Source organism: Oryx dammah, unplaced genomic scaffold (genome assembly GCF_014754425.2).
Source record: "Oryx dammah isolate SB20612 unplaced genomic scaffold, SCBI_Odam_1.1 HiC_scaffold_25, whole genome shotgun sequence".
NCBI lineage: Eukaryota > Metazoa > Chordata > Mammalia > Artiodactyla > Bovidae > Oryx > Oryx dammah.
Window position 1 is genome coordinate 24,642,938 of NW_024070209.1, and position 24,633 is coordinate 24,667,570.

At 39.6% G+C, this 24,633-nt stretch overlaps 1 protein-coding gene across 6 annotated transcripts in view; it reads left to right on the top strand.

The window, feature by feature from the left end:
• MTA3 (metastasis associated 1 family member 3) overlaps positions 1-24,633 on the top strand; it is a 211,745-nt gene that overhangs the window by 76,428 nt on the left and 110,684 nt on the right. For all 6 annotated transcript variants that reach the window (XR_005718373.1, XM_040224560.1, XM_040224561.1 and 3 more), the window contains exon 4: positions 18,626-18,752. Coding sequence is in view for 5 of the 6 variants with exons in the window: in XM_040224560.1 (XP_040080494.1) it covers positions 18,626-18,752 (127 nt within the window). In the remaining variant the exon portion in view is untranslated. The remainder of the gene's footprint in view (positions 1-18,625; positions 18,753-24,633) is intronic.

A 24,633-nucleotide genomic window follows, 5' to 3' on the forward strand; every position in this document is an offset into this window, starting at 1 on the left:
ATAAAACTTAAAATAATCTTTAAAGCTACATGAATATTTTTACATTGGTTAGCCAAACTTGCTTTACATTTAAGAGTATCCATAATTCATGCAGGTGAAACTGCAGTTCCTGAGAGGAAATAATTTGAACTTGGCAGAAAATTATTGAAGGTTATGGTGTTAGACATCTCTTGAGATAAATAAAATATTTTATTTCCTTTTTTTTTTTAATAATTGTTTTTGCCTTGAAGGTGTAATATGGTTGACTCTTATTGAGTTTTCATAGTTCAAGCAGCAAATCCATTTGTTCTTCTGACATTGTTTTCAGATTACTCAGTATTCTATATAGTTGGAGGAATGTTTTCCCTATTTTTCCCTATTTTAACAGACTTTTTAACTTGCTTAAGATTGTATGTCTTTTTGTATAAATTACTATAAGTAAGACAGATTCCCTGGTGGCTCAGATGATAAAGAGTATGCCTGCGAAGGCAGGAGATCCAGGCTCAATCCCTGGGTCAGAAAGATCCTGTAGAGAAGGAAATGGCAACCCACTCCAGTATTCTTGCCTGGAAAATCCCATAGATGGAGTAACCTGGCAGGCTGCAGTCCATGGGGTCGCAAAGAGTTGGACATGACTGAGTCACTTCACTTTCACTATATATAGGACAGGAAAGGATGACTGGATTAGATGAAAGTTTTAAAAATTATGAAACTCATTAGTGAAAGGCTTCCAGGAGGAGATACCCTGCAGAAATGTAGTTGTAATCCTGTATCCTGATTGATTCTTGTTTCTAGTTTGTCCATGCTGGACTATAAGTTTTCTAACACTTGGTTTCCAGACTATTAAGGTTTTGAAAAGGATTATCCTATAGTATGTGATGGCTCATATTTCTTATATTGGTAATTCATATATCATGTAATTTACAATGTTAAATAACATGTACCATTATAGAATTATTTTAGATTATTTAGTAGTTGACAGGAAAATGGAGTAAAAGAAATGCATGTGACTGGTCTAACAAATACATTTTCATGAAGTTATCTGTTTTGTCTTTCTTTACTTGGTGGAATGATTAGATCAGAGTGTATGTATAATAATTAACGATTTTTAATATGTTCCTAAGGAGCCTTCTAGAAAGTATGAATCAGTTTATTTTCATACTTTGCTATCATTTTGCCCTTTCTTATATCTTCTTATGGAAGTTTCATAGGTTTCTATTTCACTATAAGCTTGTGATCATTTATAGTTAGTCTTTGTGTTACGGTGCAAGGCGCTCATGTTTAGGGCTTCTTGGGGGCGCTGCATCTGTGTTCAGTTGTTTCAGCCATGCTTGTTGAAAAGACTGTCTTTTCTCCATTGTATTGCTTTCGTGCTTCTGTCACATCAGTTGGTTTTAAATATGTGCATCTATTTCTATCCTTTCTCTTTTGTTTTTTTCCTCCACTTGTTGCTCTTGTTGCCATTTTCACCATCAACTGACTTTGGATTATTTTATCTTTCTACTACTACTTGAAATCGAGTAATATTAGTCTTCCAACTTTCATTTGTTCTTTTTTAGACTTGTTTTGGCTATTCTAGATCCTCTGCATTTTTATATAAATTTTAGAATCAGCTTGTCAGTATTTATAAAAATAAAAAGATCTGCTGGGATTTTGGTTGGGATTTCGTTACATCTACTTGGGGGAGAATTGATAACTTTATAATACTGAGTCTTCTAATCCATGAATACATGGATTAGTGGTTTCTTCCTTTTTATTGTTGAGTAGTATTCCGAAAAAGCAAAAAGATAGGACATTGAAAGATGAACTCCCCAGGTCGGTAGGTTCCCAATATGCTACTGGAGATCACTGGAGAAATAACTCCAAAAAGACTGAAGGGATGGAGCCAGAGCAAAAACAACACCCAGTTGTGGATGTGACTGGTGATAGAGGCAAGGTCCAATGCTGTAAAGAGTGATATTGCATAGGAACCTGGAATGTTAGATCCATCAGTTCAGTTCAGTTGCTCAGTTGTGTCCAACTCTTTGTGACCCCATGAATCACAGGGTGCCAGGCCTCCCTGTCCATGACCAGCTCCCAGAGTTCACTCAAACTCGTCCATCGAGTTGGTGATGCCATCCAGCCATCTCATCCTCTGTCGTCCCCTTTTCCTCCTGCCCCCAATCCCTCCCAGGATCAGTCTTTTCCAGTGTGTCAACTCTTCTCATGAGGTGGTCAAAGTACTGGGGTTTCAGCTTTAGCACCAGTCCTTCCAGTGAACACCCAGGACTGATCTCCTTCAGAATGGACTGGTTGGATCCCCTTGCAATCCAAGGGACTCTCAAGAGTCTTCTCCAACACCACAGTTCAAAACCATCAATACTTTGGCGCTCAGCCTTCTTCACAGTCCAACTCTCACATCCATGCATGATGACTGGAAAAACCATAGCCTTGGCTGGACGGACCTTTGTTGGCAAAGTAATGTCTCTGCTTTTTAACATGTTATCTAGGTTGGTCATAACTTTTCTTCCAAGGAGTAAGCGTCTTTTAATTTCACGGCTGCAATCATCATCTGCACTGATTTTGGAGCCCCCCAAAATAAAATCTGACACTGTTTCCACTATTTCCCCATCTATTTCCTATGAAGTGATGGGACCAGATGCCATGATCTTCGTTTCCTGAATGTTGAGCTTTAAGCCAACTTTTTCACTCTCCTCTTTCACTTTCATCAACAGGCTTTTTAGTTCCTCTTCACTTTCTGCCATAAGGGTGGTGTCATCTGCATTTCTGAGGTTATTGATATTTCTCCTGGCAATCTTGATTCCAGCTTGTGCTTCTTCCAGCCCAGCGTTTCTCATGATGTACTCTGCATAGAAGTTAAATAAGCAGGGTGACAATATACAGCCTTGACTTATTCCTTTTCCTATTTGGAACCAGTCTGTTGTTCCATGTCCAGTTCTAACTGTTGCTTCCTGACCTGCATATAAGTTTCTCAAGAAGCATGTCAGGTGGTCTGGTATTCCCATCTCTTTCAGAATTTTCCACTTTATTGTGATACACACAAAGACTTTGGCATAGTCAATAAAGCGGAAATAGATGTTTTTCTGGAACTCTCTTGCTTTTTTGATGATCCAGTGGATGTTGGAAATTTGGTCTCTGGTTCCTCTGCCTTTTCTAAAACCAGCCTGAACATCTGGAAGTTCACAGTTCACATTTTGCTGAAGCCTGGCTTGGAGAATTTTGAGCATTACTTTACTAGCATGTGAGATGAGTGCAATTGTGCGGTTTTGAGCATTCTTTGGCATTGCCTTTCTTTGGGATTGGGATGAAAACTGACCTTTTCCAGCCCTGTGGCCACTGCTGAGTTTTCCAAATTTGCTGGCCTATTGAGTGCAGCACTTTCACAGCATCATCTTTCAGGATTTGAAATTGCTCAACTGGAATTCCATCACCTCTACTAGCTGTGTTTGTAGTGATGCTTTCTAAGGCCTACTTGACTTCACATTCCAGGATGTCTGGCTCTAGGTGAGTGATCAGACCATTGTGATTATCTTGGTCATGAAGATCTTTTTTGTACAGTTCTTCTCTGTGTTCTTGCCACCTCATCTTAATATCTTCTGCTTCTGTTGAGTCCGTACCATTTCTGTCCTTTATTGAGCCCATCTTTGCATGAAATATTCCCTTGGTATCTCTAATTTTCTTGAAGAGATCTCTCATCTTTCCTATTCTGTTGTTTTCCTCTATTTATTTGCATTGATTGCTGAGGAAGGCTTTCTTATCTCTCCTTGCTATTCTTTGGAACTCTGCATTCAGATGCTTATATCTTTTCTCCTTTGCTTTTCGCTTCTCTTCTTTTCACAGCTATTTGTAAGGCCTCCCCAGACAGCCATTTTGCTTTTTTGCATTTCTTTTCCATGGGGATGGTCTTGATCCCTGTCTCCTGCACTATGTCACGAACCTCCGTCCATAGTTCATCAGGCACTCTATCTACCAGATCTAGTCCTTTAAATCTATTTCTCACTTCCAGTGTATAATCATAAGGGATTTGATTTAGGTCATACCTGAACGGTCTAGCGGTTTTCCCTACTTTCTTCAATTTAAGTCTGAATTTGGCAATAAGGAGTTCATGATCTGAGCCACAGTCAGCTCCCGGTCTTGTTTTTGCTGACTGTATAGAGCTTCTCCATCTTTGGGTACAAAGAATATAATCAGTCTGATTTTGGTGTTGACCGTCTGGTGATGTCCATGTGTAGAGTCTTCTCTTGTGTTGTTGGAACAGGGTGTTTGCTATCACCGGTGCGTTCTTTTGGCAAAACTCTATTAGTCTTTGCCCTGCTTCTTTCCATATTCCAAGGCCAAATTTGCCTGTTACTCCAGATGTTTCTTGACTTCCTACTTTTGCATTCCAGTCCCCTATAATGAAAAGGACATCTTTTTTGGGTGTTAGTTCTAAAAGGTTTTGTAGGTCTTCATAGGACCGTTCAACTTCAGCTTGTTCAGCATTACTGGTTGGGGCATAGGCTTGGATAACTGTGATATTGAATGGTTTGCCTTGGAAATGAACAGAAATCATTCTGTCGTTTTTGAAATTGCATCCAAGTACTGCATTTCGGACTCTTTTGTTGGCTATGATGGCTACTCCATTTCCTCTAAGGGATTCCTGCCCACATTAGTCGATATAATGGTCATCTGAGTTAAATTAACCCATTCCAGTCCATTTTAGTTCACTGATTCCTAGAATGTCGACGTTCACTCTTGCCATCTCCTGTTTGACCATTTCCAATTTGCCTTGATTCATGGACCTGACATTCCAGGTTCCTATGCAATATTGCCCTTTACAGCATCAGACCTTGCTTCTATCACCAGTCACATCCACAACTGGGTATTGTTTTTGCTTTGGCTCCATCCCTTCATTCTTTCTGGTGTTATTTCTCCCCTGAACTCTAGTAGCATATTGGGCACCTACTGACCTGGGGAGTACCTCTTTCAGTGTCCTATCATTTTGCCTTTTCATACTGTTCATGTGGTTCTCAAGGCAAGAATGCTAAAGTGGTTTGCCATTCCCTTCTCCAGTGGACCACATTCTGTCAGTGGATCTCTGACAGGTCCACTGGTGGACCTCTCCACCATCACCCACCCCTTTTAGGTGGCTCCACATGGCATGGCTTAGTTTCATTGAGTTAGACAAGGCTGTGGTCCATGTGATCAGATTGACTAGTTTTCTGTGATTATGATTTCAGTGTGTCTGCCCTCTGATGCCCTCTCGCAACACCTACCATCTTACTTGGGTTTCTCTTACCTTGGACGTAGGGTATCTCTTCATGGCAAGGTCCATGAATCAAGGCAAATTGGAAGCGGTCAAACAGGAGATGGCAAGAGTGAATGTCAACTTTCTAGGAAGCAATGAACTAAAATGGACTGGAATGGGTGAATTTAACTCGGATGACCATTATATCTACTACTGTGGGCAGGAATCCCTTAGAAGAAATGGAGTAGCCATGGGGTTACATGACTGAGCATGCATGAGGGTGGAGAGAGATGGGTTGGTAGCAGTTAACTGGTAGAACTAAAAAAAGAAAGAGGAACTGCAGGCTGTGTTCCAAGGTGAATCTACTGTTTTACATGCTCATCTGCAATGTGGGAGAGTTATGGTTCCCTCACATCTTTGCCAACACTTCATGAAGTCAATCTTTTTAATTTTAGGCCTCCTAATAGATATGTAGCAATCATTGTAAATTTTACCTTCTTGTGTCCTGTAATTTTTATGTTACAGGATTTTTATGTTCCTGTAAATCTTCTTGAGACTTGTTCTGTGATGCACTTTAGTTACTTGGAAACAGTTTGGTCCTTTTGGTTGTTGACTTTATGACTTAATGTATATTTGTTAAGTGGGTACAGAGCAGTCAGTGCTCATTTGTTCCCTATTACTTAGCAAGACCTTTCTGTGTACTCTACCCAATACACCGTGAATTATGAGTTTCACGAGTGTAGTTGTTTGAAAACAATCACTGTTCGTGGCTCAGTGTGAGCAGAGGACACTGTTCTGCTGATTCTTTCCCTCGTTTATGGCAGTTTCCTCACTTGCATTCACTGATGGGTTCTATGCTCGAGGATTACTGGCTGTGATCTCCAGGGTTTCTCACTGCGGTACTCTCATCTTCCGAAGGGTGATTGCTTTGGTCTCCTTTGCCTCTCACCTTTTTCTCCTCATCTAGGAGTTACCCAGGCTCTGCCTCAGTTTCCCTTCCTTCTCTGTTGTCAGGAAACTCTGCCAAGGCAATAAATAGGGCCAGTGTTAGGGCTCACCTTGTTTGCTTCCTGTCTCAGGGTTTACCGTTCTTCATTGCCTGACGTGCCAGTGGCCTGATGCTCCATGTATATTATTTTTGATTTGGGGAAGTAAATTTGTTAAAAAAAAAAAAAATCCCAAATTTGTAAAATTTCGTTGTTTCAGAGGAGGGTCTCTAATACATTGTCTAGAAGGAAAGATCCTAGTTTTCTTTAAAAATATTTAGAAAGTCAAGGTATAAAATGCAGTATAATATGTAAAGTGCAGGTCAATACATTTTCACAGATGTATACATTTCTATTGTTACCACTCAGATCAAGATAGAAGACTTTGTAATACCTCAGCAGATTCCTTTGTGTTCATTGGTACCCTCTTCCTACTCAGATAACCACTTCTCTGATGTCTGTTATTGCCTGTTAGCTTTGCCTGGTTTCTGATTTTGACTTCATCTCAATGGAGTAGCTATAGTATTTACTCTTTTTGCTTGACTTTTTTTTCACTCAGCACGGTGTCTGTGGGATCCGTCTATGTTATTGCTTGTATCACTTGTTCTTTGTTTTGGTCCAGTAGTATTCATTCTCATGTTGATAGACATTCAGGTGGTTTCCTGTGTTGGCTCCTGTGAATAAAACTGCTGGGAACATTCTTTTGGTGTACTTAAGCTCGCATTCCTCTCGGGTAAACACTGAGGGTTAGGATTCTTGGTTTGTGGGGCAGGTGTAAATACACTTTAGTAGTATATTGCAAACAGATTTCCACAGTGGTTGAACCAGTTTGTCACTTTGTATGTGAATTCTTGGGCTATATTCTTGAAGAGACTTGGCATTTTCAGTCTTTCAAAGTTTAGCTGTTATGAGACAGCAGGTTTTCTTTTAGGAGGCCAAAGCAAAATACTTAGGTTAAGTAATATGAGCACTGAAGTAACCAATTCTCCTGGTTTGCCTGAAACTGAGGGATTCTCTGAATGTAGGAGTTTAGTGTTGTTTTTTGGTGGCTCAGGTGGTAAAGAATCCACCTGCAGTGTGGGAGACTTGGGTTCGATCCCTGGGTTGGGAAAATCCCCTGGAGAAGGGAACGGCTCCCCATTCCAGGATTCTGGCCTGGAGAATTCCATGCACTGTATATCCGTGGGGGTCACAGAATCAGACGCAACTGAGCGACTCTCACTTCCAGTTTTGTTTACTTATGGCTGTGCTGGGTCTTTGTTGCTGCGTGGGCTTTCCTCCAGTTGTGTTGAGTGGGGGCTGCTCTCCAGTTGCTGTGTGCGGCCTCTCACTGCAGTAGCCTCTTGCTGGGAAGCAAGAATTCTAGGGTGCACAGTCTTCAGCAGTTGCTGTTCCCAGGCTCTGGAGCACAGGCTCAGTAACTATGGTGCACGGACTTAGGTGCCACGAGGCCAGGGATCGAACCTGTGTCTTCTGTATCAGCAGGCTGAGCCGCTGAGCCACCAGAAAGCCCAAGACTTCTAGTTTTAAAACCAGGATAGTTCCAGTCACCTTAAATGAGGCTCTCGGCATATTTAGGCAGCAGAATGTGGAGGTAAAAGCAGGAAATTCACAAGGTCCAAGCCAAACCCAAGTACAGATGAGGCCTTACCCAGTGGTTGTGTTCTCTAATCAGAAAAGACAGGGGTCCACCCACTCCACCACCTTTTATCTTTCAGATCTCAGCTTAAACTGTGTTTCTTCAGAGAAGGGTCAACTGGCCTCTCAGGGCTGTTTCCTCTGTGTTAACTTCCTTTGTTGTATTTATGAAATACCTTATATAACCTTATAATACTTGCCACACTTGGCATATTTTTATTTGAAATCTTTATCAGAGCAGGACATTTATGTCTTCCTCATAGATATCCCCACAACATATTGGTAGGAACATCAATGAATTTTTTTTTTTTCTTCTCTTGAGGGATGGGGTGTGGTTGTGGGGGGGAAGTAGGTGAAATATGTCAGGGCAGATCATTAGAAGATTTATAAACCATGAGACTTCTTAAACATCAAAGCAAGAGAGAAATATGTTGTAGGAAGATGCTGGCTGCTGTGTCTGTAATGAATGGGAGAGGGTGATGGGCCTGGGGTTCTGGAAATTTGGGTTACTTCTAAATCCTTTTGTTTTTTCAGTTTTAAAATTGATAGCAAATGGGAAAATGCATGGTGGCATTTTAAGGCTGCATAAAATTCCAGATGGACTTTGAATATAAGATTGGGCAGCCTTTGCCAGATGCAGTGTTCTTTGAATAAATAAATGTAAAGCAGAAATAGCTTAAATTTCTGATGGGATCCTAACTTGCTATAAAACAACGTATGAGTCATCGTATCGCACTATGTGAAGATAAAATTTCTGTGACAGCTTTCTTAAACCCAGTAAAGTAAAAGAGCTGTGTTTCAGCCAGTTCATGTTTCTCTCTTCAAGTTAGACTTTGCGTTCATATTTCTTTTGGATAAGTCAGTTGTTCCTGAATATCTTTCAGGGTATATGTGGTGAAAACCGTTTTCATGATAAGACTAAGCTGTCACTCCGGTCTTCCCGATTCTCTCAGGAGTATATGGCAGAGTTTTTGCACTTGTATGACAAGTTGATGACATCACCATTCAGGATAATTCAATATGTGCTTGTGATTTCCTGTGTTTTCAAAAATTTCTTTGTTTTAATTTCTAACACAATATTGATAGATATAACCCATGTCAGCAAAACTTTTTTGAAGTCTTTGATAGGATTGAAGAGATAAAGGAGTTCTGAGACTAAATAGGTTGAGAACAGCTGGTATAGGTATTCTGTGCTCCCCCAAAATGTTTTAAAATTAGTGTTTTATACTCTTTTCAGTTTTATATGTGATTTTCTTACTTCTCTTAACTTTTCATCCACTTGCAGTATCTCCCTGTTTATGTCATGCATTTCTTTATAGAAGCAGTAAACTCTTGGTGCTTTCCTGGTTTTGAGCTCCAAAATAGGCCACTTTTCTGTTTTGCTCCTCTCCTTTTCTAATCTTCAAAACTCAGAAGTTAGTTGGTATTTGTAATCATGTGTATATTTCAGAAATTAATGTTATATAGAATGTCACTTGAATTTTATATTTTGGAAAGACGATAGAAAGTTGTAGAGAAGGAAATACAGATAATGAAATGATTATCAACTGTAGTGGTTGTCTCATTAAGAAAAAAAGTTTACCATGGGTTAGAGTTTAGTTACAGATTTCCTTCTATTGAGTCCTATTCATTTTTAAATTTTTATTCAACTTTTATTGAAGTTTCTAGGAACCAGAAAAGAGAATAATGTGCTAATTATGAACCTGCCAGCCAGCTTTGTCCTCTTCTTGTAGCACACATTTGCTTTAGATTCTTTGAGTGCTGTGGGCATCCCTTCCCAGCCCCATTGCCTTCCTGCTTCCCTCATAGGTGGATTGCTATCTCATCTTTGGTGTATCTTTTTCCATTCATCTGTTTATAACTTTTACATATGTACGTATTTATCTAGAGCATTGTTTTTGCCTTTTAAAAAATGACATTTTACATATGTGTCCCTCTACAGATTGCTTTCTTGCTCAATATCAAGTTTTTGCAGTCTGTTGGTGTGTGGATTCACTCATTTTTAACTGCTGAGTAGAAGCTCATTATATAACTATACTGAAATTTATTGTTCTTTTTGCATTTCATTTCCCTTCTGCCCTTTTTTCCAGGTTTAGCTTGTTCTCTTTTACATTATTCATATACCATATATAACATCACTTTGTTTTTATTTATTTAATTTTTAAAAATGTTTAGTTTTATTTATTTATTTGGCTGCACTGGGTCTCAGTTGCAGTACTCTGGATCTTTAGTTGTGGTACATGAATGGTTAGTTGTGTCATGCCAAATCTAGTTCCCTGGCCAGGAATCGAACCCAGGCCCCCTGCATTGGGAGTCTGGAGTCTTAGCCTCTGGACCACCAGGAAAATCCCCACTTACCACTCTAAAAAGTGTACAATTCAGTGGTTTTTAGTATAATCACAAATTTATGCAACTATAACTATTACTTAATTCCAGGACATTTTAAAAAAAATTACTCGAGAAAGAAACCCCATACCCATGAGCAGTCCCTGCTCTAGTTCCTCCTCCGCTAATCCTCTGTCAACCACCTGTCTACTTCCTGTCTTTCTATTTGCCTGTTCTGGATTTTTCATATCAGTAGTGTCATGTAATATGTGACCTTTTGTGTCTTTCTCTTTTGTAATATTTCATTTAGTTTAATGTCTCAAAGTTCATGTTGTAGCATGATTCAGCCCTTCTTTCCTCTTTATGGCTGAGTGATAAATATGCCCTTGTGTGGATATCCTACATTTATTTATCCATTTATCAAGGCATTTGGGTTGCTTCTACTTTTTGGCAGTTAGGAATAGTGCTGCTATAAACATTCACGTACAAGTTTTGGGTTGACATGTTTTCAGTTCTCTTGGGTATATACCTAGGAAAGGAATTGCTTGGTTACATGGTAACCCTGTTCAGCTATTTGAGGAAGCATTGAGCTGTTTTACAGTACAGCTGCACCATCTGACATTCTCACGGATAATGTACAAAGATTACAATTTCTCTACATTTTTGCTTATTATCTTTTTGATTATAGTCATTCTAGTTGATGTGAAAAATCTCATGGTGGTTTTGATTTGCATTTCCCTTGTGACTAATGACGTTAAACATCTTTTCATGTACTAATTGGCTCTTTGTGTATCTTTTTGAAGAAATGTCTATTCAAATTCTTTGCCCATTATTTAACTGGGTTGTCTTTTTATTGTTAAAAGAGTTCTTTATTCCGGGTACTAGACCCTTATGAGTTACATGATTTGCAGACATTTTCTCCCATTCTATGGGTTGTCTCTTTGCTTTCTTGAGAGTACCCTTTTAATCACAAAAAAATTAACACTAATTCTAATTTACCTGTCTTTTCTTTGGTTTCTTATGATTTATTTAGGGGGAGTTGGTGATGGACAGGGAGGCCTGGCATGCTGTGATTCATGGGGTCGCAAAGAGTCAGACACGACTGAGCGACTGAACTGAACTGAATGAAGAAACTATTGCTTAGTCTAAGGTCATGAAGATTTACACTTGTGTTTCATTGTAAACATTTTATAAAATTTTTAGCTCTTACATTTAGGTCTTTGACCTATTTTGAGTTAATGGTGTAAGAGTCCAGCTCTATTCATTATATGTGGGTGTCTGGTGGTTGTTAGCACTATTCGTAGAAGACTGTTCATTCCCCTGGGCTTTCCAGGTGGCTCAGTGGTAAAGAATCTGCCTGCCAATGCAGGAGACATGGGTTCGCTCCCTGGGAAGATCCCCTGGAGAAGGAAATGGCAACTCCTCCAGTATTCTTGCCTGGGAAACCCCGTGAACAGAAGAGCCTGGGGAGCTACACAAAGAGTTGGACATGACTGAGCAGCTGAGCACACACGCACCTTCATTCCCCTGATGAATTGTCTTGGCACTCTTGTCCAAAATCATTCAACAGCAAGAGTGGGCTTATTTCTGTACTACCAGTTATATTCTAATTAATCTATGCCTGCTCTTATGTCAGTACCTCATAGTCCTGGTTGTCATAGCTTTTATCTTTTGTTTTTTGGCCACACAGCATGCAGGGTTTTAGTTCCCCAACAGGGTTTCCCTGGTAGCTCAAACGATAAAGAATCCATCTGCCGTGCAGGAAACCTGGGTTTGATCCCTGGATTGGGAAGATCCCCTGGAAGAGGTCTTGGCAACCCACTCCAGTATTCTTGCCTGGAGAATCCCCATGGACAGAGGAGCCTGGCAGGCTACTGTCTGTGGGATTGCAAAGAGTCAGACACAACTGAGTGACTAAGCACACACACATAAACCCAGGGATCAAACCCTTGCCCTCTTCAGGGGATGTGTGGAGTCTTAACCATGGGGCCACTAGGGAAGTCACTGGTGGTTGTAGCTTTGAAGTAAGCTTTGAAATCTGAAAGTGTGAGTCCTTCTAAATTTGTTCATAGCTATTAAGGGTTGCTTATGTCCATATGAATTTTAGAATTAGTTGGCCAATTTTTGTGCAAAAGGCTATTGGAATTTTGGTAGGGGTTGCACTGAATCTGTAAATCAATTTAGGGAGTATTGCCATCTTAACCATATTAAATCCTCCAACATGTGAACATAGTTTTTCCATTTATTTAGGTGTCTTTAAAATTTCTTGTAAGAATGTTTTGTCATTTTTAATATATGAGTTTTGTCTTTTGTTAAATATATTCCTGAGTATTTTTTTTCCTCTTGATGCTATTGTAAATGAAATATTCTTAGTTTCAGTCTGAATTATTCAGTGCTATTGATGAAACTATCATTGATGTTTGTTTATTGATCATTTGCTTCTAGATTGCCAAATCTTTTCTTTCTTTCTTTAATATTTATATATTTATTTGGCTGCCTGGGATCTTCCATCTTTAGTTGTGGCATGTGGGATCTTTCAGTTCAGTGCAGTCGCTCAGTCGTGTCCGACTCTTTGCGACCCCATGAAGTGCACCATGCCAGGCCTCCCTGTCCATCACCAACTCCTGGAGTTTACCCAAACTCATGTCCATTGAGTTCGTGATGCCATCCAATCGTCTCATCCTCTGTTGTCCCCTTCTCCTCCTGCCTTCAGTCTTTCCTAACATCAGGGTCTTTTCAAATGAGTTAGGGTGGCCAAAATATTGGAGTTTCAGCTTCACCATCAGTCCTTCCAGTGAACACCCAGGACTGATCTCCTTTAGGATGGACTGGTTGGATCTCCTTGGAGTCCAAGAGACTCTCAAGAGTCTTCTCCAACACCACAGTTCAAAAGCATCAATTCTTTGGTGCTCAGCTTTCTTTATAGTCCAACTCTCACATCCATACATGACTACTGGAAAAACCATAGCCTTCACTAGACGGACCTTTGTTGACAAAGTAATGTCTCTGCTTTTTAATATGTGGGATCTTTAGTTATAGGCCTATGATGAAGCTCCCAGTTGCAGCATGTGGGATCCAGTTTCCTGACCAGGGATTGAATCCAAGTCCCCTGCATTGGAAGTGTGGAGTCCTAGCCACTGGGCTACCAGGGAAGTCCCTGCCAAACCTTTTCTTTGTCTTCATTTAGATAGTTCCCTGAAAGCTCAACTGTCATAAAAATCCTTCTAATTTTATTCAACTTGCCTTTTCTTTTTTTTTTTCTTACCAGGCAGGCTTGAGTTACATCAATACTGAGCTATTTTCAGTCAAATAATATGCCTTCAAACATTTTAGTACTTCTTAAATGTGTCTCTAGTCAAAATTTCAACCACCTGCTTTTCTGTATGTTCTGTACCAGCTCACATCATCGTTGTTGGCTGATAGTTCATTAAAATGGGGACCTGAGGATGTTTGTTTGAGAATAACCTGTGGAAAACTCTCCTTCTACCTGCCCGCACCACACCCCCCATCCTAACTAGCATGTAGAAATTATAATTTTGATTAGTTCTGAAAAATACCTAGTTCAGACAAACAGAGTGAAAGTCACTCAGGCGTGTCCAACTCTTTGCGGCCCCATGACTATACAGTCCGTGGAATTCTCTAGGCCAGAATTCTGGAGAAGGTAGCCTTTCCCTTCTCCAGGGGATCTTCCCAACCCAGGAATTGAACCAGGATCTCCTGCATTGCAGGCGGATTCTTTACCAACTGAGCTATCAGGGAAGCCCTTTCAGGAAAAGAACTGAGAATCAGTAATGGCTTTTCCTTGCCTAGGTTCTGACCCTCTTTGTTCAGATACCTAACTTGTCTGTTGCCTCTTCTAGCCCAGTTACATGTCACATGCCCAGTCTCTAAAGTTGCTTGAGTCCATGACTGTAACCTGCTGTGGAGATTGATCTGTACCCCATACCTGGATGCTCTCTTTCTTCGCTACTCAGCTAGTTTGATTTCTTCTCTGACACCTGCTTCCTGGACATTGTTTTTGCTAGCCTTACCTAGCCCCTTTCAGGCTGTGCATGTAACTTGCTGAGCTCTGGGGCCATGGATTCTTTCTCATCCTGCAGTCTAAAGCTTTAAAATTTGTAGGACCCTTGCTGGGTTGATCTCAGTTAAGTACAGTGATACTTATTTTATAAATAAGTAAATTTGTGTTTGTTGTTTGTTAAAACTTCACACAGCCCCTTGGTGTGGTTTCTTTCTGTACTGTCTCCAGTTTATGACCCTAGTGCCTTAGTGCTTAATAAACTGCCCTGAAGCGTTGCCACCTGGTGTCAGTCTCTTCTGTTGCTGTCCTGTTTATGTGGGACTTCTACTTTAATAACTTTATAAGGTAGCAAATTTGATATTCCGTCAAGCTTGGAAAATGGTTTTAAAAAATTATAAATGTATTACCATGGACATGGTTTTTGATGATAGTCATATTTGATCTTTTAAATTTTTCATTGTCAAAATGTCAGTTTTTGCCATTATGGTTTGCTTAGTGTTTTGAATGTTAATGGGATGGGAGTCATTCTTGTTCAGAAGCCAATATAAATTTATACAAAAATGTAAATGAAATTTAACTAGTAAACTTGAGAAAATGAGTTTTAGAGGCTGTTTTGGTGATTTCTATGTTGCTTAGATTGAACTTAAGAAATTTTATTCTTTTCACCCAATATCAAGAGATTGTACAAGAAAATAAGATTTGCTATTGTTACCATTATCTGTAGAGTTTGCTGCTATTTTGGCCCTATAGGGTATACATTAGAATTCAGTTAGCTGTGTTTTATGGAACAACAATGTATCAAATCCTAATTAGGTAAAGAGTATAATTTCGTATGTGGTATTTGCTGGTGCCAGTAGTGCCAGTGCAGTGATAACTTCATTGATCTCCACTGGTGAAATGTTATTATACTTGCAAGTAAATGGCTCTTTTAGTGTTGCATTTCTATTTGAGTAGTTAATTATAAAGAACATTCAAAGAATTTCAAATCACATTATTCAGTTTTTGAACTCAGTGGATCTTTTTCTAAATCAGTTTTTAATTTTTGCAAGTTCATTTTCAATTCAGAGTTTTAAACGTTTGAGGGTAGAAAACATTTGATACTTAGTCTAGTCGTTGCCCTCATACCATTTAAAAGAACAACAGCTAGAGGGTCACATATGATAAAATTTCTTGCGGTCCTGGATCCTTATGTAAGGAATTTGTAAGAAAAGGTTATGAGGAGCAGAAATGTGTTGCTGTTGGTGCATGTTTTGCCAGTCAGTGTCCAAAACTTAAAGCCTCTGAGGCTACACCTTGGGCTTTACTTCCTGTGAGAGAAGCCAGCCACCCCTTCCTTGACTGAGTTCTCAATAGGTACACAGTCTGTCCTGTTCCCATAGATACACAGTCTGGTCTGGTCCAGGGAAGGCTGCAGAGCATCTGAACCTCTGCAGGTATGGATCCCAACAAACTGGAAGATTCTTAAAGAGATGGGAATACCAGACAATCTTACCTGCCTCCTGCGAAACCGGTATGCAGGTCAAGAAACAGCAGTTAGAACCAGGCGTGAAATAACGGAGTGGTTCCAAACTGCAGCATGTCAGGCTGCATCACCATCTCCCAGAGTTTGCTCAAACTCAAGTCACCATCCATAGTGATTATGGAGCCCAAGAAAATAAAGTCTGTCACTGTTTCCATTGTTTCCACATCTATTTGCTATGAAGTGATGGGACTGGATGCCGTGATCTTCATTTTTTGAATGTTGAGTTTTAAGCCAACTTTCACTCTCCTCTTTCACTTTCTCAAGAGGCGCTTCAGTTCCTCTTCGCTTTCTGCCATAAGGATGGTGTCATCTGTATATCTGAGGTTATTGATATTTCTCCCAGTAATCTTGATCCAGCTTGTGCTTCATTCATCCCAGCATTTCTCATGATGTAATCCGCATATAAGTTAAATAAGCAGGGTGACAATATATAACCTTGACGTACCCCTTTCCAATTTGGAACCAGTCCATCCATTGTTCCATGTCTGGTTCTAACTGTTGATTCTTGACCTGCATACAGGTTTTGTAGGAGACAGGTAAGGTGGTCTGGTATTCCCGTCTCTTTAGGAATCTTCCAGTTTATTGTGATCCACACAGTCAAAGACTTTAGTGTAATCAATGAAGAGAAGTAGATGTTTTTCCTGGGGTTCTCTTGCTTTTTCTGTGATCCAACGGATGTCTGTATTCCTAACACTAGACATCAGAAATGAAAAAAAAATTGTAAAGAAGTTCATATTTATTTATGGGTATAATAATACATGCATTGATGATGAAGCAGCAGCAATATGATTCCTTATAGTAGCCTCCTGTGATTGTGATTGCTTCACAGGAACCTAGCCTATACTTAGGGCAAGTACACTATTGGAAACATTGTTGCATTTAAAAAAATCACTTACCTGTTATAATATGCTTTTGAATAGTTTTTTCAAATACAGGAGAGAGGCCTAAGTGTTAGTCACTCAGTCGTATCTGACTGTTTGTAGCCATGAGGCTCCTCTGTCCATAGGCAAGAATGTTGGAGTGGGTAGCCATTCCCTTCTCCAGGGAATCTTCTCGACCCAGGGATTGAACTTGGTTCTCCTGCATTGCAGGCAGATTCTTTACAGTCTGAGCCACCGGGGAAGCCCCAGTGTAGCATAATGAATGGTAATGTAATTCTTTGAAAGGAATGTTTCAAAACGCTAAGAAAACTAACATAGTATTAATTTTTATTAAATATCACTCACCTTATCCCTGTGTAAGGTTAGACTAGTATCTGCATGTTTTTTGAATGGATGACTGTTTTTATTAATTTTCTTGATTTTTTTTAAATTAATTAATTGTTTATTTTTGGTAGTTCTTTGTTCCTGTGCGAGGGCTTTCTCTAGTTGCAGCAAGTGGGGACCACTCTGTAGTTGCAGTGCAAGGGCTTCCCATTGCGGTGGCTTCTCTTGTGGAGCACAGGTTCTTGGGCATGTGGGCTTCCTGGTTGCAGAGTGTGGGCTCTGTAGTTGTGACACTTGGGCTTAGTTACCCTGTGGCATGTGAGATTTTCTTGGAGCAAGTGAACCTGTGTCTCCTGCATTGGCAGGCGGATTCTTTACCACTGAGCCACCAGGGAAGTCCTTTCTTGATTTCTAAGCTACAGGGTTCATCTGTAAATATTTTCAATTGTTGCAAACCTCCAGAAAATTTCCAGTATACTGTATTTAAGTCTAGATAAAAGTGGACCCGTTAAGTTCAAGCTCACATTGTTCAAAGGTGAACTTGGTTCACTGATGCAAGTTTGACCTTACTGTTTTCAGAGTTGATAGTTTACCGTGTAGTTCTAGGTTGAATGTCATGTCTCCTCTTGGATGGCGCTGCTCTGTATCTTAGCGTGCGTTATTGCTGTTCATCTGTGATTCCAATGCAGATTCTGGTTTCTTTGGTGTGCTTATACTTTGTTCCTGTAAATGGTGGTAGTCTTCTCATGCCATTACTTAAAAAAAAGTTAAGTTTGCTGGTAATTCAATCAGGACCCTCATTCTTACTGGACACTTAGTAAGGGGAAATTTTCTTGAATCACTTCTTTGATAAGTCTTTCCTTATCCCCCTTCTCCCCTCCCTGCACCACTCCCCTCCACACACACAAAAGACTTAAGAGAGTCTGTTTTCTTTATTGTTTCTTTCTGGAACTTTTATTAGTTGGATGTTGGACCACATGAATTTTTGTTTAATTTTTTAATCTTTTGGTTTTCAGTTGTCTTAATTTTGGGGGAGATTTCATTAGTGTTGTCTTCTAATTCTATTAGGTTTTTTTTGTGTTAATCAAATTTGAAATGTGTTACACTATTTGTTTTCTGATTATACTATTTTTAAATGGAGTATTCTGGGATTCAGTTATTGTGTTATAGCAGACTTTTGACGCTTTTCTCCTGCTTTTTTGATCTCACCCCACTTTTCCCTTCTCACAATACTGGCAGCTTCGAGGACTGAGTCGGTACATGCCTTGTGCCACACTTCTCCACAGCAGCCCTTTCTGTGTACACATAGATTGTCACTTCCTCCTGTTGACTGTGTGTAGTTTATTTATTTTTATTTTTTTAGCATCTCCGTTCCATCTTCTAAAACTGTTATTGTTGAAAATCTTCCATTGTTGCTTCATTTTTTATTGTTATTGAAATGTTAGTTTATTTTCATTGCTATTTTGGTGTGATTTCTTGGGGGAAGAAAGATACATAAGATATATGCATTGTTTCATCTGCCACCTTAAAATTGGAGTTCTTCCTTTGAGGCCTAGGTAACTAAATGTTATGGTTGTAATTCATATTACAAGTTAAATGTGTAAGTTTAAAATCAATTAATTTGAACAAAGTATTGAATTAAAGCCTGATTCAGTCTATCTTAATAACCAAAATAGATAATACAGTTTGTAATAATGCCTTTTTTGAATTTTATTTGTGTAGAAGAAATTGAGGAAGAATCTGAAACAACAGTTGAGGCTGACTTGACCGATAAACAGAAACATCAGTTGAAACACAGGGAACTCTTTTTGTCGCGCCAATACGAATCTCTGCCCGCCACACATATCAGGTAAGAACTTTTTAGACGTTGGTCTGATGTTCTGAGTAATACTATGACGATTGAAAGAAACAAAACTAAAACAACCTTTTGGAAGCATTTTCCAAATTCAACAATCTGGCTCAAATCAGTTCACTAAGGGCTTCACTATGTAGTCTTATCTTGAAAATTTATAGTTTATATCAGCATTTTAAAGCCCTGCACATGTTACACAGTCAAGTAACCATGTTGGCTTTGTTTTAATCTGGACTTCTCCAATCGTTTAAGTTATCTGTTAGCATCTTGCAGAACAGTGTCCAGCAGACACCGTTTTGGGAAGTGCTGGTCTTCTCCAGATTCCTAGGAAAAAATATAGTTATTAGGGTCCAAGAACTAGAACCCAAGATCTGGTTCCCAGACAAGTGTCTCTTGACCTTGTAGGATACAGGACCTTTTATTTATTTATTTTGGAGGGCCTCTGGAATGAAAACTTACTATTCTTTACTGCTCACTCACTTGAATCTGCTCTGTGCATTGATGGAATGAAAAGTGAAATTCAGTCCCTGGTTTGTAGTTTGGGGAGAATGGTGGTGGTCTTTTTCATCTGCTGGTGGTAAGATTTAGGCATAGATTAAGGTCTTTGTAAGTGCTGTCTGCAGTAGGTGCATCTTAGAGGTATAACAGAATGTTTGAACTCAGAAAACAGGCAGTTACTGACTCTCAGTGTCAGGAAGGCTTCAGAAGGAGTTGGCATTTACTCAGCCTTTGAGAGATTGGGGGGCATCTGGTAAAAGGAAACAGGTGAGCATGGGTGTGGGCAGGGAGCAGCTTGTCTAGGGCGGTGGGTGTCGGGGGATGCAGTGTTTTTGTCCCCTTGTGTTAAAGAAGTTCCTTCAACTTTTGTTCACAATCTTTATTCTTTTATTCAACCCTTCACTAGTTATGCTTGTCTTTAAAGCTGTTTATATACAGAAATAAAATGTAATAACTGTTTATTAAAAAAAATTGTCCCTTCCTCTTTAGTCCTGAATGTTGATATTGTATCTAAGTCTGTCTTCTTTGGGCTCAAACACGTTTGGAGATTTCCTGAAACTCTGGTTTGGTCTTCATAACACTCCACAATTCCCCTGACCTTTGTGTATCTTGTACTTCTCTTTTCAGAAATGGACACAGAGATCTTCTAAGACAGGAAATGTATGACAAAGATATTAGAATCCCTTTTTTCCAAATCTTTTCAGAGATAGCTTGATCCTCCTCAATAGTTAACATCATATATAATTGCTTTTTTTTTTAGTTTTTTTAGGGAGCACTGTGCTTAGATTGGTGAGAGTTAGTATTACTATGTTCTGTGTGACTTAGGGTCCTTTATTAGAAAAGATAATCAGGCCAGATAATGTGGGAACAGTCATTTAAGCTAAAAATAGGGGTATTTCAAAAAATAGGAAAGTAAGTTACTTTTTGCTGAAAGAGATGAAACATGATACATATTTTATAATTTTCTTAAAGATACAGGTAACTAATAAGTGCTGAAGAGCCATATGCATATTTATCATTTAATTGGAAGAAGCTAGAATATAAAGATTCATTTTAAGCTCAAAAAGTTATGTGGCCAGTCATAAGACTCTTGCCAGAATGAGAATCTGACAAATGGTTTTAAGAATGTATCCAAAACACGCAAGTATATTTTTAATTTACCCTCCTGATAGCTTGGAATCTGTTTATAAGAAATGTTGGTTTCCTTTAACAGATTGCTTGGAATGGAAAAACTAGTGAAGTATTTTTCATCTTTCACAAGGACTGAGAGAGTATATTGCAATGGAATTATCAAGACATCCCTTTGTTGAACATGGAAATTACATAGACTACATGATCATTCAGTCATGTTGAACACATTTTCCGAATATATTCTCAGTTAGGGAGCTCACTAACTGCTTGATTAAAAAAAAGACAAGGTCCCCAGCTTGTAAACTTAAGAAATTTACCCTGTGCCATTCTTTTGAATTATGGGAAAGAGATATAGACATTTGAGGCATTTGTTTTCAGATTTTTTTTGTTCTCAGAGTTGAGGGGTTGTAGTGTTTTCTCACCTTTGGCTCTCATTTTCAAACAGCGGAATGAAATTAGGGGCAGTCTCTGGCCAAAGCATGACACCGTGCTAACCAGCCCTCATGTTGATGCAGAGCAAGTGCACTTTGGAGTGATCTTGACATTTTGCTAATGTTGAAGTCGTGCCCTATCTGTTGTGCTGTAACAGGAGAAAATTACTGAAGTCCCATTGTTCTTTGGCAGCAAAGAGGGGTAATTTGATGAATACTGGCTTTATATTCTCAGAGACATTATCGAGTGCCCAGAATCTGCTTGGTGCTATATGGAACAGAGGAGAAAACCTGACTGAGGCATTCCTAAGGTCTTTGTAGTTTTTGTGATCTATAATATTAGCCAGATGCTACAAACTTCCTAAGTGACAGGAAGAGACAGCTTTTCAGGACTTCCTTTTCATTTTATTGAAAGAGAATGAATAGGACCAGGACAGTTCTGGGGAGAGTTAGCGATTCACCTTTTGTTTGTGAGATAGGTGGGGTTTGAACACGAGAATTCCTTTGGAACATTACTTGGGGAGTGAAGGCGAGAGATAGCATGCTTCCTGCATAGTGCCTTAGGTCACTAATAATAGATTGTATGCTGCATGGGTTATATAAAGCACTGTAAAATTTATTTTTATGCTAGCTAGACCCATCACAGTGTGTGGGGTGTGTGTGTGTATGTGTGTGTGTGTAAAATATGGTGTTATATACAGTCCATGTTTATTGAATTTGGCTTTTAAAAATTGTAATATTTATTGAGCCTTTATGATAAGTGTTTTTCCATTTGCTTTACGTGTATTTTATTTGATCTTCACGTTGAGTTTGTAATGTGCATATCAGAGACAGAAAGAAAGCTATGTTTTAATAGCTTGTTGGGTAGATAGGCTCTTTAATTTCCTATTTCTTTTTTCACATAATGTTTTTGTTTACTCAAATTGAATGGTCAGAACTGAATTAAAAACTGAGTTAAGCATATAAACTATACTATTGTAGTGTTAGAGATATAAATAGTGACTGGGAACTAGCGACTTGATTGAGTGCCTAAGTTTGTGGGTGTGCCTTACATTTGGTCCAGTGTCACTTTTTCCTTACCTTGAAAGCACAAAGCTTGTTTTTTTTTAAAGCTAATTACAGCATTGTATATGTAGTGATTAATACCACTTCTCTGCCTCTGGTGTAGCCAGTTAGTCGTATCTAATTAGCGCCAGTCCTTTGCTGCTTGCCAACCTCAGGATCTGGATCACAGCCTTTGATGTCATGCTTCACTGTGTCTTAAAAGGATTCTGTTAGGCACCTGTTGATTATTGGCTTCAATGCGTCCTGTCTAAGGGCTTTTGGACTGGATGATTTCTCCAAGTCTCGTTATGAGCAATGAGAAGTGATAGAGCAACCATTATATCTGTGTTGTTAGACCTGGCCCTCGCTCAGAGCATGACTGGTGAGGATCCTGCCTTCCTCATTGCTTAACCTTGACAAAATCCAGAGAAATTCTTACAGAACCTAAATTTAGTGTCAGCAATGGCACCCCACTCCAGTACTCTTGCCTGGAAAATCCCATGGATGGAGGAGCCTGGTAGGCTGCAGTCCATGGGGTCACTAAGAGTCGGACACAACTGAGCGACTTCACTTTCACTTTTCACTTTCATGCATTGAAGAAGTAAATGGCAACCCACTCCAGTGTTCTTGCCTGGAGAATCCCAGGGACGGGGGAGCCTGGTGGGCTGCTGTCTATGGGGTCGCACAGAGTCCGACACAATGGAAGCGACTTAGCAGCAGCAGCAGCAGCAATAGGTTTTAAGGGCTTCCCTGGTGGCTCAGTTGTTAAAGAATCTGCCTGCAATGAGGGAGACCTGGGTTTGATCACTGGGTTGGGAAGATCCCCTGGAGGAGGGCCTGGTAACCCACTCCAGAATTCTTGCCTGGAGAACAGCCTCGGGGCTGAGGTTCATGGGGTCCGGAAGAGTCAGACACAGACACGACTTAGTGACTAAGCACAGGAAAACACAGTTGGTCTTAAAGATATGGGTGCACATAGTGTTGAAGCTGTCTTAATGACAGGGTGCTTCAGAGAAAACCTTGCATTCTTTTTCCTCTTAAACAATTTTTAGCTTGGGATTCCAGAATGCGATTATGGTTACACCATCCCCACCATCATTGCCCCATAGAAGACTGGCTACAGCTACAGTTTATAATGAACTTTTCTTGGTTCAAGCAATGCTGTGTTGCTTCTGCATTCTCACCTCCAAAATAAGGAGCTTTCTTAATTTGGTTAAAAAAGTACGTTTCAGTTCAGTTCAGTTCAGTCACTCAGTCGTATCCAAATCTTCCCGGACCAGGGGTCTAACCTGTGTCTCTTGCCTGCTCAGGCCGATTCTTACCCACTGTCAGTCAGTCGGTTCAGTCGCTCAGTCGTGTCTGACTCTTTGCGACCCCGTGAATCGCAGCATGCCAGGCCTTCCTGTCTATCACCAATCCCCAGAGTTCACTCAGACTCACGTCCATCGAGTCAGTGATGCCATCCAGCCATCTCATCCTCTGTCGTCCCCTTCTCCTCCTGCCCCCAATCCCTCCCAGCATCAGAGTCTTTTCCAGTGAGTCAACTCTTCGCATGAGGTGTCCAAAGTACTGGAGTTTCAGCTTCAGCATCATTCCCTCCAAAGAAATCCCAAGGCTGATCTCCTTTAGAATGGACTGGTTGGATCTCCTTGCAGTCCGAGGGACTCTCAAGAGTCTTCTCCAACACCACAGTTCAAAAGCATCAATTCTTCAGTGCTCAGCTTTCTTCACAGTCCAACTGCTTTAGCAGCTGTTAAAAATCTTGGGTTTTATGCGTAATTTGTCTAGGTTCTTCACATCAGACATCATCTTGGAGTGTAAGATTCTAGAAACTCATTATCTCTTTTCTTTCTCCTGCTTGATGTGGAACACAGTACCCAATAGTCAGTCAGACTTTTAAGTTTTCATTTTAATTTTATTTTTGTCTTTAAGGAAATAGAAGTCATCAACAGAACAATCTTCTCTCAAGTACTCCTAACCTTCAATGAAGTTTTAGGTTGTGTGCCTTTCTCTGTTCGTGAAAATTAAAGGTTGATGTAAGGAATCCCAGGTTGCTCAGGACTCTGAGGGAAAGTGAGATATTCAAAGTCAACATCGAGCTTTTACATGGAGGGCTAGGCTGAGCATAGGAAGTCTATTCTGTATACATATTATTCGTCACCAAACAAAATGAATTTACAAGCCATATATAGCAAGCATGAGAAAGGGGGAAATGGAAGAATTTCTAGGCAATAAGAGGTATTCGAGGGGTGGAATACTGAAGTTCTTGTCTTAACACCCAGTGATCATGAGGGTAGGGAAACAGATAACTCTTGGATATTCAAGTGTTAGTATAGTCAGAGAAATAAAATTGTAATGTGTGAATATCCTTTGATGGAGCAATTCCACTTTTTGATTTTATCTAACAGAGGCTCTTAGGAAAGGGTGTAGAAATATATATACTGATACATTCATTGAAGAATTATTTTGTGTATTGAATTTTAAAGATATTTGTTGCAAATAAATGAGATTTTCATTCCTAAGTATGAGTCTGCGTCATAAACATAAATAGGAATTTGGTATTTGATAGATTTCAGGATTATTTTACTATCAGAAAATGCAGGCAACTTTCATTATTTATGCTTTTCTATATTTCTACCTTTGTTGAAGTGAGAACATTTTAGGCATATAATGGAAGAAGTATTACTTTAAAATTTGTATATTAGATAGGGAAAATGCCAGTTTTCTGTTCCTTTTCACTCCATGCATTGCCTGACAAGCTGGCTGGTTTTAAT